At 31.1% G+C, this 13,068-nt stretch overlaps 1 protein-coding gene across 1 annotated transcript; it reads left to right on the forward strand.

The window, feature by feature from the left end:
* Positions 1-707: 707 nt before the first annotated feature.
* LOC116115880 (mitogen-activated protein kinase kinase 5-like) lies at positions 708-1,466 on the forward strand. Its single transcript, XM_031402002.1, has one exon. The coding sequence runs from the start codon at positions 708-710 to the stop codon at positions 1,464-1,466; it is 759 nt and encodes a 252-aa protein (XP_031257862.1).
* Positions 1,467-13,068: the final 11,602 nt, after the last annotated feature.

The following is a 13,068-nucleotide window of genomic DNA, read 5'->3' on the forward strand; positions in this document are numbered from 1 at the left end:
GTTATTTATTTATTTATTTTTTTTATGATCCGAGGTGTCAAGATCAGTTTGTGTATACCTTGATTATTCTTTCGGGACTCTAAAACATTAGAACTATCGGTCGGACACGAGCTTTAATGGTCTCTCCTATTAGATCTTCTTTTGCTCTCATACCATCAGGCCACCCAGTGGTGGTTAATAACTAATTCTTCTGCTTTGAATGAAATACATAATAACTTTTTTTTTTTTTTTATATATATATCATTTTAACATGATAACAATATATAATAAGCTGATATAATCATAAATTTTAATCAAACTTCTCAATCAATTTTTCGGTTTTAATCTTATGAAAACAACCAATTAATGCTGAAATTAACGCTTCAATTTATGAAGAATTTGAAATAGCTCAAAATCAAATTTCAAAATATAAGAGAAAATAAGAAAAACAAAAGTGAGTTAAAGGTTAGCTTGATTAATATATTTAAGGTTTTTGTTAATTTTGTTCAAGTCCCTTTATGTTCTATTAATCTATTAATACCTGTTTTTACATTTAAATTAATTAATTTAACCTATTTGGCAAGGTCAAACAGTAAGGTTGACCGCGCGACATTTAGGCAAACGTTAGGTAAGTTTACAAAACTTAGTTCAAACGATAAAGGTGATAAAATCTTCATATCAGTTCCTTTAATTTCATTGGATTTGTAATTTTCCAAATCAAAATCTCCATGAACTATTCAGACCTCCAATCATTCAGGCGACTCGGCCTCGAGTACGGCTTTGTTTATCACAAAGCCTTCCACTGGCCAACCAACCAAGTTTACGTTCTCGAAAGCTTTATAAGCGAATGCATATCCGGCAACGGCCCTGAAATCCGCCAACAGATCGAGATCTTCCGCCACGTGGACCGCCCCAATGTGATGAAATTCGTCGACAGCTTCGATCTTGGCTACGATCATATTGAACTCCTCTTAGAGTTCTTCGATGGTAAGCCGCTTGACCAATCTTGTATTACCGACAAACAGATACTTTCCAAAATGGCGAAACAAAACTTAAGAGGGCTTTCTTATTTACATAAATGTCGCATTGCTCATAAGGGTATTAAGCCTTTGAGTTTGTTTATGGATTCAAGACACAAGGTGAAGATTACAGACTTTGTTGCGAGTAATATCGAAGGAAGTGTAGCTTATATGAGTCTCGATTACCTTTTTGGGAAGTGGAGACTTAACGATGATTTGATTGATGAGTGTAGTGGAGATGTATGGGGTTTTGGTATAACTATGTTGGCGATTTATATGGGAAAGCTTTCACATTCTTTGAAGGAAAGGGATTGGGCAAGTTTGATGTTGGCAATTTTAAAGTCACCGCCACCGGAGGCATCGCTTACGGCGTCCGGGGAGTTTAGGGATTTCATTGGTTGTTGTTTGCAGAAGGAAGCCACTAGGAGGTGGCGGCGGAACAGTTGTTGCAGCATCCGTTTATACTGAGAAGTGAAACCAATGACGATGACCAAGCATGTAGCCACATACATAGTTGTGGGTTCAATTGAACCCACTCAACTTTTTAAAAATTTCAAAAAACGTATTAATATTTTATAAATTTTATAATTTTAATCCAACTTAATTTCATATTAACCTAATGTATTATTAATTAACTATTTTTTAACTTTTCTCTCTCCTTCATTTCCTCTCATTTTCTATCATATTATATTTTTCCTTTGATTAAATACTCAAGAAAGACCACTCCTTTGTATTACAAGGTAAGATGATGCTCATTTTATTTTTATTATTTTTTTACTTAAACTTCTTTTCTTTTAGCTTTCTTAATTGATGAAAGATCATGAGCTATGAGTTTTTACTGAGTTTAATAAATGAGTTTGAAATCGGAAGATTAAATTACTAGATTTTAACGTGAGTTTTGATTTAATCTTGTTTATGTTGAGGTATGAGTTAATTAGTTGTTGTTTTAAGTTGAGTTTGATAAATTTTGGCTAGTTATTGAGTTAATTTTGAATGGTTTAAAGAATTAATGAAACCCTAAGTTGTAGAGATTTGGGGATTATATAACGTTTTCAGAATATGAAAAAACGTCGAGGACAATTGTAGAATTGATAATTTGGTATGTATAACTTTTAAAAGTACATTTTTCATGCTCATTATTTCAGTATATATTTTATTGTAAATGTATCAATTTTGATGTTTTGAACCCACTGACTCAGAATCCTGGCTACGTCCTTGACGATGATGAGAATGATGAAGTTAACATGATTCAAAATCCAATGGCTAACAGTAAGTTATTATTTTATTTTATAAATTGACAACTGTTTCGTCAAACTGACTTTGGAAAGTTCCTCCTTGACTTATAACCCTAACTTGACAGTGGACTTTGACTAAACATGAACCCTAACGTGGCAGTAGACTTTGACTAAACATGAACGACTGCTCTTTAGGGACAAACGACTGTTCATTCATAAGGAATGGTTTCATAAGAAATGGTTGCTATTCCTTATGAAGAAACAACCCCTAACGTGACAATAGACTTTGATTAAACATAAACCCTAACGTGGCAGCAGACTTCGACTAAATATGAACGACCACTCTTTAGGGACGAATGATCGTTCATTCATAAGAAATGGTTGTCATTCCTTATGAAGGAACAATCGTTTGTATGGTCTAATCAAAATCATTTAGTGCCTTGGGTGTAGTGGGAGCTAATGTGACAGTTGCCAACTTAGTTGTTACGTTGGGCTTGTAAGAGAAGGTTGTGAGATTGAGTTATGAGCGTAGTATTACTCTTCTTCAATTCTTAAGTCATGTAAACTTAACTTGATTGCAGTAAAATAAGATGGAGAATTGTTGTCATGTATGATTGGATTGTATTTGATTTATATTTAATTTGTATGTAAATTGTGTGCATGATAAAGAAAAAACTCAAATTTGAATTTAATTTCCTTTTATTTTTGCGATTGCTTTTAAGTTTCGAGCTCTTCTCCCCAAACTTGACTTATAGGTTTCGCAGACTAGGTTTTTTTCTACTTTATTCCTTTTTTCCCTTTTGATTAATTCCTCTTTGATCTTTGTTTCTCAATATTTACTAATATTCTTACAGAATTTATAGTGGCACAATTAAATAATAAAGTTTCTCTTCGCAAAGGCAAAGCAATGAAAAAAGCTATTGAATTAACAGAATAGGCGGATCCAAAAGGAATTCAAGTGCAAATTGCAGGGCGTATCGACAGAAAAGAAATTGCACGTGTCGCATGGATAAGAGAAGGTAGGGCTCCTCTACAAATCATTAGACCTAACATAGCCTTTGCCTCGACCCCTACTTCTCATCATATATGGATTATATGGAAACATGCCAAAGTCAAAGTTACTGAATGAGTTATTTGATGGTACAAACTGAGATTGGTAAGGTAAAGGAAATTCAGGTTTGGGATTTCCTTGACTCATGGGATTTCCAACAAGCTGAGGCATATTAGGCACATTAGAAACCATTGGTGCAAAGGAGTGCATCGACATGTTAGGAGACAGTACATTAGATGGCATGAAGGTCTAATTTGACAAATTCACACCTCCATTCATATCTGATATAGAGGTGTTTTTGTTCTGAGATACTAAGGACACATCATTGCTTCCTTGACTGAATCCTTGTTTAGAAACTACAAAAGTTGAACCGAGCTGATCATGAAGACTATTGTAGGCATTATGTTGTCTCTTAAGTCGCATTTCGTGCTTATGAATTAGGAACTGAGCCTCTTGTAACGTAGTGCTACTACTATTGGAAGTAAGGTTAGCTACCACAACATCATATTCTGGTCCTAACCCGTCAAGAATGTACAACAACAACTCCTCATCATTTATATTCACTCCACTAGCAACCAATTCATCTACCAATTCTTTCTTCTTTAGTACATATTCACTAATATTACATGAATCTTTCTTAGTGGTTTGTAGTAAGTTTCTTAAATGTAGTGTCCTAGCTTAGAAACTGATTGAAAGTGCAATTCCAAAATGTTCCAAATTTCATAAGCAATATTGCATTTAGCTACGTGTCTAAACATTAACTCAGAGATAGTGGAAAATAACCAACCAACAAGAAATTGATCAAATTTCTTCCAAGTAAAGTAGTTAAGGTTTGGTTTCTTTACCGTCTCCCCTGATTCATCTGACTTCTCTATCAGAAACATTGAAGGACAAGCTTTCTCTCTTGTAACAAAGCCGTCCAATCCATAAGAAGTTAAAGCGGGTAGAATTTGCGACCTCTAAAATGTATAATTCCTCTCTAACAACTTGACCGAGATTGAAGGTAAAGTAGGAGTAGCAGCTGTAGCTACACAACTCGTAAAAATGGAGTCCATCGCTCTTAAAACTGAGGATGAATTAGCTAAATCAGAGTTTGGATTCACCATAGACGCGTGTCTAAGGCTCTGATACCATGAAGAGATTTGTGTATTGAAGAAAAATTCAAGAGAAAAGAAGATAGAATATGCGACTGTATTGAGTGAATTTCATTATGTTTTTCATTGACTAACAAAACTGTACACATATGCTTTTATAGTTGCTGTGTAATACAAAGTAATACAAAACATCGTGTTTTAAGACTTTGCCTAAAAACGCTGTGTATTACAAACATAAGAACAATAACAAGTTAGTACTTTTAGCTCCTCTTCTGCACAATATCTTCCCTCAAAACAGACTTCTCTTCATCTCATTCTCTGCTGTTATGTACAAGGGATTTTTTTTTTTTTTTAAATTTTAGGGGTTAAACATAATTAACCATGTCTAACTATATTCACTGCAGGTCATTTGACATAAATATCCCTTTTTGCCCCTTCTTGCAATTGTCTTTTCCATTACAACTTCCAAAATCCCTAGCACTTGTACTAATTTTTTTTTATACATAATAAGTTGATATAATATAATTTTTTATCAAATTTCTCTATCAATATACACATATAGCTACGAGAAGAAAAACTGTAGCAAATACATATTTATAGCTATAAAAGTCAACATTTATAGCTAATTGAAATAATTTTAGTGATAAGAATTTCTCCCTTGAAGCTAATATTCATCTATTGCTTTAACTTATTAAAATTGTAGCAATAGCTATTCATTTAGCTACAATGTATTAGCTATGATAAAACATTGTAGCTAATTAATGTATTTAGCTATAAATATTTCATTTACATGGCATATAGTATCATTATTTGCTATGAGGTTTAACTATATAGCTATTATTTGTGCATTAGCTATAAAATATTGAGATTTGTAGCTAATTAATGTATTTAGCTATAAATATTTCATTTACATGGCATATAGTATCATTATTTGCTATGAGTTTTAACTATATAACTATATTTGTGCATTAGCTATAAAATATTGAGATTTGTAGCTAATTAATGTATTTAGCTATAAACATTTTATGTACGTGGCATATAGTATCATTATTAGCCACGAGTTTAATTATATAGCTATATTTGTACATTAGCTATAAAATATTAAAATTTTTAGCTCATTAAGGTATCTAGCTATACAAATTTTATTTTCATGGTAGTGACAACATTTTAGTATCATTGTTAGCTACTAGTTTCAATATATAGCTAGTATGTGTGTATTAGCTATAAATTATTTGAAATTGTAGCAAATAAAGAATGTGAAAATTAATTTGCTACAATCCTTATAGTATGCAGCTATAGATATTAAAATTTATCTTATAAGTAATTATATTTTTATTACTTATGAATTAAATAGTTATAGTCAAATATAGTGTTAATCACACCACTAAGGTCAATAGTAAATGGAACCTTAAACCAATAGCTAACTTAAAAGAACTCTTCTACGAGCTAAGAATGTGAGCTTTTGTAAAATAAAAATTGTATTTTAAAGGATCTCTAAGGTTTTTGTCTTTTCTATGATGATTTAAAACTAACACTTTATAAAATGTAAGTGATTTTAGGTATGAGATATAAGATATTATAAAAATTGATAATGTTACATATTTTTATATATGAACTTGTATGTATGTTTTAGATGACGATTATGACAAGAGCGTTATAAAACTATTTAATTATTAATACGTTTAATAAAAAGAATATTTAGTTGTATGGAAGATAAGTTTTAATAAACTGTGTATATGTCAAAATAACCAAAACCCCATAATATATTTATCAAACCCTGTCCACTTCACAAAGTATTAATATGAAAGCAAATTAATTGAATTGTATAACCATAAAACTTTATAAAATTGAAAGCATAATTTGTAAATAAAGGGATTGAACTCAAGTCGTACAACTCATCTAAACAATAAAAACTGTATCAAAAATCTCGAAGCTTTCAAACAAATATAATATGAAGATTAAAAAAAATGTAACAAACATCTATAATCTATATGAGCAAATCTTCATCATCAATGTCACTATCATCAATGTCACTATCATCAATGTCACTATCATCATGTCTTCACCTAATCTCTTCATCAACACTATGATCATCATCAACAATCGCACTATTAGAAGCAGATATCTCATGTCTCTTCCAATTGATAAGTCACCATCATCTTCAACATATTTGTAATTTGATGATCTATTTCAGAGCTATCTTGTTGGAAAGCTTCTTCACAATAGATGATTTTTCACCATGGTAGGTCATAAAAGCTATCCGGAGCACCTTTTAAAGCAACAAACCAATATATTGGAACCATCATTAACATAAAATATTTGTTGTGCTTGAGATGCAAGCACAAATGGTTCATCCGTATAATTTCGAGCTGTATTAACACTAACAAAACCATACTTATCATTCTTCACCCCTCTTCCAATCAAATGAACATCCCACCAATCACATTTAAATAACACAATCCGTTTTCATTCAAATATTGAAGTTCAATTATTTCTTAAGAACTCCATAATAATCTATATTTTATCCTCCACCATTCCTTTTACCAAACACCACTATTTTGCTTTACCCTTTTTCCTTCAAGTTGCTTGTGTGAAACCTAAAACCATTTATGATATAGCTGAAAACCTTTGTATACCATAAAAAGACCACGAGACAAAGATAATAAATCTTCATTTACAGATGTACTCTCTTCTTTATACAATTGTACAACCTATTAAAAAGAAGACAAAAGAAATAGTAAGAATTAAATGTCAAAATGCATAGAAAAAAATTCACAAAAGGAAACCTACTTGATGATGAAACCATTCATGAAAATCCTCTTGATACATGCCTTGCTCATGTTCACTGCAAACAATTTGAAAAAATAAAGTAAGAACCAACAACAAAAAACGTACATTAAAAAAAGAAAAGAAAAAAAAAAAAACTAAGCACCAATAAAAAATGAACAAGGAAACTATCATACCGTAAAAAAGGTTGCACTTCACAATTTTTCAACACATAGGATGGGCTTGTTTCATTCATTATTTTTAATCGACCTACACTTATCCCTTGTTCAAGATATCCACACTGATGAAATATAGATAACCCTTTGCCTGAAGCAACATTACTACCTTCAAAATTTCTTCCCAACTTATCAGCTTAGTTTCAATACAATTTAAATATCTCGAGCAAAATATTAGACTTTCTTCCACAATGTACCCCTCTGCATAAAACCTTCTGATCGACTTTTATTACGAACATACGCTTCAATTTTCCTAAAACCTATACAAATGTTTCTTCAGCTAATTAATAATCATTAAACACACACATCTAAAACTAATAGATAGATACGAAATAATGAAAACAAAATATTACCTCTCATAGGATACATCCATCGATATTGTACAGGTCCTGCAATTTTTGCTTCAGTTGCAAGCTGAACATAGTGCACCATAACATCAAAAAATGCTAGTGGAAAGATTCTTTCTAATTTGTACAGGTTATTACAATTTGAGATTCAAGGTGTTCCAATGCTTTTTTTTTCAACACTTTTGAGCATAACCTCTAAAAAAATGCCAACCAGTTATAGCATCATACACATTATTAGGTACAATCCACGCATTGCCATAGGAAGAGTTGTTTCTAAAAGATATGGAATCATGGCTTTTGAACCATTTATCTTGCACCTCTTTAACACTTACACATCGTGAGATATTAGATGAATATCCACAGGAACCTTTACACTTTAAAAAACTTGCATATTTGTTCTTTTCCTCTGAAGATAAAGTGTAACATGCTGCTGAATAAACCACTTCCCATCCTTTTGAGTTGGATGCAATCCTTCCTTATACCCATTTCCTTCAAATCACGACGAGCATTCGAGTTGTCTTCGTTTTCCTATCAATATCTAACAATGTACTATGATATTGTCACATATTTTTTTTCAATGTGCATGACATCCAAATTGTGACGTAATAAGTTCTTTTTCCAATATGCAATTTAAAAAAAATGCTTTTCTTCCTCCAATTTAGCTTGTTTTGATTTTTATCATTATTTGCTTCTTTTTAGCCTTACCAATGTAACAGGTTGAACATTTGTAATTGGTTCAACACATCATCTCCCGACATCTTCTTGGGAGTAGACCTTTTCTCCAATTTTCCATCAAAGGAAGACTTGTTCTCTCGCCATTTAGATTCATAGGTAAAAATCGACGAGCCCTCATATAAGAACTACGACCATATTTAAGTCGAGTAGATGGGGTCTCCTCATTGCATGAGGACAAGCCATTGCTCCTTTAGTACTGCACCCAGACAAATACATATCAGGAAAATCATTAATTGTCCATAAATTGCAGCACGCATGCAAAAATTTTCCTTTTTTGAAGCATCAAAAGTCTCAACTCCATAATGCCATAATTCCTGTAACTCATGTTTAAAGGTGCAATACAAATCAATGTCATTCCCAGGAGCTTTAGGCCCATGTATTAACAATGATAGCAAACAATAGGGTTGCTTCATCCACATCCAAGGAGGTAAATTATATCATTAACAATTACTGGCCAAGTGCTATACGAAAACACCATATTACCAAAAGGGTTGATTCCATCAATCAATGCTAGCCCAGTCTAACATTACGAGGCTCTCTAAAAATCCTGGATGTAAAATATCAAAAGATTTCCATCATCAGAGTCAACTGGATGTCTTAGAATGCCATCTTGGGGACGCTCCTCATGATGCCATCTCATATCTAAAGCGTTTTTTATGATAAATAGTCTTTGCAATCTTTGTTTTAGTGAAAATAGCGTAAGACTTTCCTAGGAATCTTCTTGCCACTCTTTTAGGATTAATCGCATTCTTCTCAATTGATTTCCATTTAGATTCACCAAAATCAAACAATTTTCATCATTTGCGTTGTCCTCCAGAAAAGAACACAATCATTCTCACAAGCATCTATTTTTTCATAGTGAAGACCCAGATCTCTTATAACTTTCTTGCGTCACAAAAAGATTTGGTAATTTTTCACCACACGGAAGTGCCTTTTTAAGCAATTGCATTATGCAGTCAACTGCTTTATCACTTTGCCATAAAGACTTTAATCTGAAATAATTCCACAATGAATGACAACTTTGAGAACTCATCACAGCCAGATAAAGTTGTTGTTGGGCATCTTCTAATAGCTTAAGAATTTAAGGCTTCTTTATTTGGAACCAATGGTGAAGCATCAGGTTCAACATCATTAGGATTGTGAGACTTGATATGTCTTGCACACAAACATCTTGCATTATAGCATCCATTAGGTTAGGTCCAGCTGCATCATTCTCCCAATATATCATCTTTTTCATTTGTTTTAAGTCATTAGGGACATGTTTCTTTTAGGCGATGAATTCACCAGATATAACCAACGGTATATCCTTTGACGATTCCATGCATTAACAATGACCAGTACTTCTCTTTTGTTTTGTGCAAAACATTGTTACACTTCATACAAGGATGGGCACACCCCCTAATTTTTGTGACTAAAAGCAAAGTCAAAAAATTCTGAACTCCTGTCCTATACTTATTACACAATATCTGATATTGGATCCATTGTTTGTCCATGCAATCCTGTTTAAGTATTAATTATAATAATTAAAAATGAAATAACTGCTTGATCCAAAATAAACTAAATGAAAAATAACTAATGTGAAACAAGACATAATTTAGAAGTCATCCACTCAATCACTACGTTCCACAAAGAAGATTATCAAAATTACCAAATGATCCACAACCATGAACAGTGAATAAATAAGGTGTCAGAATGAAGCTCCTACATTTTCTAAAATCAAAATACAAGTTAACTAACTTCTCTGTTTTTATTTTGTATTTTAATACAATTATCTTATAAAAAAACAAAGTTATTTTCTCCTATCTTTGATAATGTTAGTTTCTTCCTTCTTATAAATTAAAAAAAAAAAAAAAAAAAAAAAAAAAAAAAAAAAAAACAGAGAAAGTCTTGCTTGTGTTTAATGATGTTGCTGCTCATAAGTCTGCTACTCTTACCTAGTGATTCAGATCTAGAATTTCAATATAGGTTCATGATGATGATATGCAGATTTTTATTTATGACTCATTCTTATTAACATCAAGTAGTTTCTCAGAATGTTGTGTTCATCTTCAAAATTTATTTGATGTGTGATAGGAACGGATAGAAAATAGGCTAGGTATGTGGCTTTGATAATAATTGGGTTGGACAATAGGTCTTTCATGGCTGGGTTCTCTTTGAAAAATTGACTTACCAAGCCTTTATCAAGCCTTTACAAACCCCATGTGGGATCCTAATAAATGTGTCATTGTAATATTAGGACGATTGTTTTAATCAATAGTGCTGCTGTCAAAATGATAGCCTACACATCCCTAATATTGTCTTGCTTCTGTGGACATTTTGCAAATATTTTTACCGTAATTGTAAAAACCCTGTTGAATCCCAGCTTTCCTCGTCAGAGTTGAACTACATAAAACACCGATTCTTTATGAAAATAGTTGGATACCTTGAAGCTCATTACACAAACCATATTGTTGCTAAGCAAATTGGCGATTAATTATTGTTTTAACACAAACAAACAAACATCGTATCCCCTAAGAGATGAGTAATTACAATAAAAGTAAAAAAAAAAAAAAAAAAATAATAATAATAATAAAACTAACAGATTTCTACAACTGAAATTACCTCCAGAAGCTTTTTACGAAATTCATAAATGCTACAAAACATATTCTACTTATGCTATACAAGTTAGGTCAGTCAAACCAATGTTTTATCATCCAAAAACCAGAGAGTTAGTCAACATATAAGTAACACTCATGTCTATCTTCCACCTGCCCCTAGCCATTATAATGCCCATGGTCCACACTGGTAAATTTTTCTCGGTTGAAATTTGAAGAAATAGCTAGATTTCCTTAATTATTGCATATCGTTTTATTTTTGTTTCATGTTTGTAGGCTGGGCAAACCCTCAAAACATTAAGCTCCTCTGTATGAATTTGTTCTAAAAATTTCCAAATAGACAAAAAGATGAGGTTAAAACATCAGCTATGGTAATGCAAAAAATAAAAAATAAAAAATCAATTTACAGCGATTGAATTGATCTTTTTCATTCTTTTATCAAAGATAGATACACACAAAATTTCATTGAAGATGTTTTACAAACAGATGATGAGCTTGTTATTAAAAGCAAAATTCCAAAATCAAAAAACAAAACAAAATACATCAATATAAAGATAATGCAAAAAGATGTAGAGATTGTTATTAACTAACCTTTTTTCTTGAAATCAACCATTCAGATAAGTAATACGTTCACCCAATTCAATTCAATTTGGCTAATTGAGGACTCAACAAACGGATTCAAACCCAATCTGATAGTGACGAGAACCCAATCTGACAGTGACGACTGTGAGTGAAAACTGAGGCCTTTGGGAATTAAAAAAAGAAAATAAACGTTAATAAACACAATAATGCTAAAGCTACCGATTAAACTACCGATTTGACATATTGACTCTTAGTGAATTGAGTTAAATTTTGAGATTTGGATAATTGGGCAATGGGTCGATTTGTCAAAATCGGTAATTTAATCAGTAAGTATAACAAGGTCCTAATAAACACGAGATGGAGGAGATCCTAATCCTAATCTTTGATATTGATCTTGAGCTGCCAAATCAATTTCATTTTGTCTAATCTAATGGTACAACTCTCACTTGTCCACCGTCTTTTATGTTATATTTTATTTTAAACTATTAAATTAATAATATTTATTGGGTCTAGACGTCTAGTGGAATAGGGTGAAAGTTTTGTCTAATCTCACCTGTCGACCTCCTGCTGCCAATCTTACATTTATGCTATATTTTATTTCAAGTTATTAAATTTATAATATTTTATTTAATAATAATACTTTATTGGGTCTAGAGTCTAGACGGCTAGTGGAATTGGGATGAAATATTTATGTATAAAATACATATATATAAACTATAGTAGTTATCACTTTGGCCGTTGGGCATAACTAAATAAAATATTTAGATAATTTTAATTAATAATAATTTCTTTTAAGTATTTATATAATATTTTATTTAATAATAATACTTTATTGGATCTAGATGTTCTAGTGGAATTGGCATGAAATATATATAAATATAATATTTAGACAATTTTAATTAATAATAATTTCTTTTAAGTATTTATATAATATTTTATTTAATAATAATACTTTATTGGATCTAGATGTTCTAGTGGAATTGGCATGAAATATATATAAATATAATATTTAGACAATTTTAATTAATAATAATTTCTTTTAAGTATTTATATAATATTTTATTTAATAATAATACTTTATTGGATCTAGATGTTCTAGTGGAATTGGCATGAAATATATATAAATATAATATTTAGACAATTTTAATTAATAATAATTTCTTTTAAGTATTTATATAATATTTTATTTAATAATAATAGTTTATTGGATCTAGATGTCTAGTGGAATTGGGATGAAATTATATATATATATATATATATAAGCTATAGTAATTATAAACAATAGTAATTATCACTTTGGGCATGCATAACTAAATCAAATGTTTAGACCACTTTAATTAATAATAATTGCTTTTAAGTATATATATAATAGAAAACCCTATTTATTTGTGTTAACCTGAATCTAACCCAACCCAAGCTCAAATATTAGT

The sequence above is a fragment of the Pistacia vera genome, unplaced genomic scaffold (genome assembly GCF_008641045.1).
Source record: "Pistacia vera cultivar Batoury unplaced genomic scaffold, PisVer_v2 Contig755, whole genome shotgun sequence".
In the NCBI taxonomy this organism is placed as follows: Eukaryota; Viridiplantae; Streptophyta; class Magnoliopsida; order Sapindales; family Anacardiaceae; genus Pistacia; species Pistacia vera.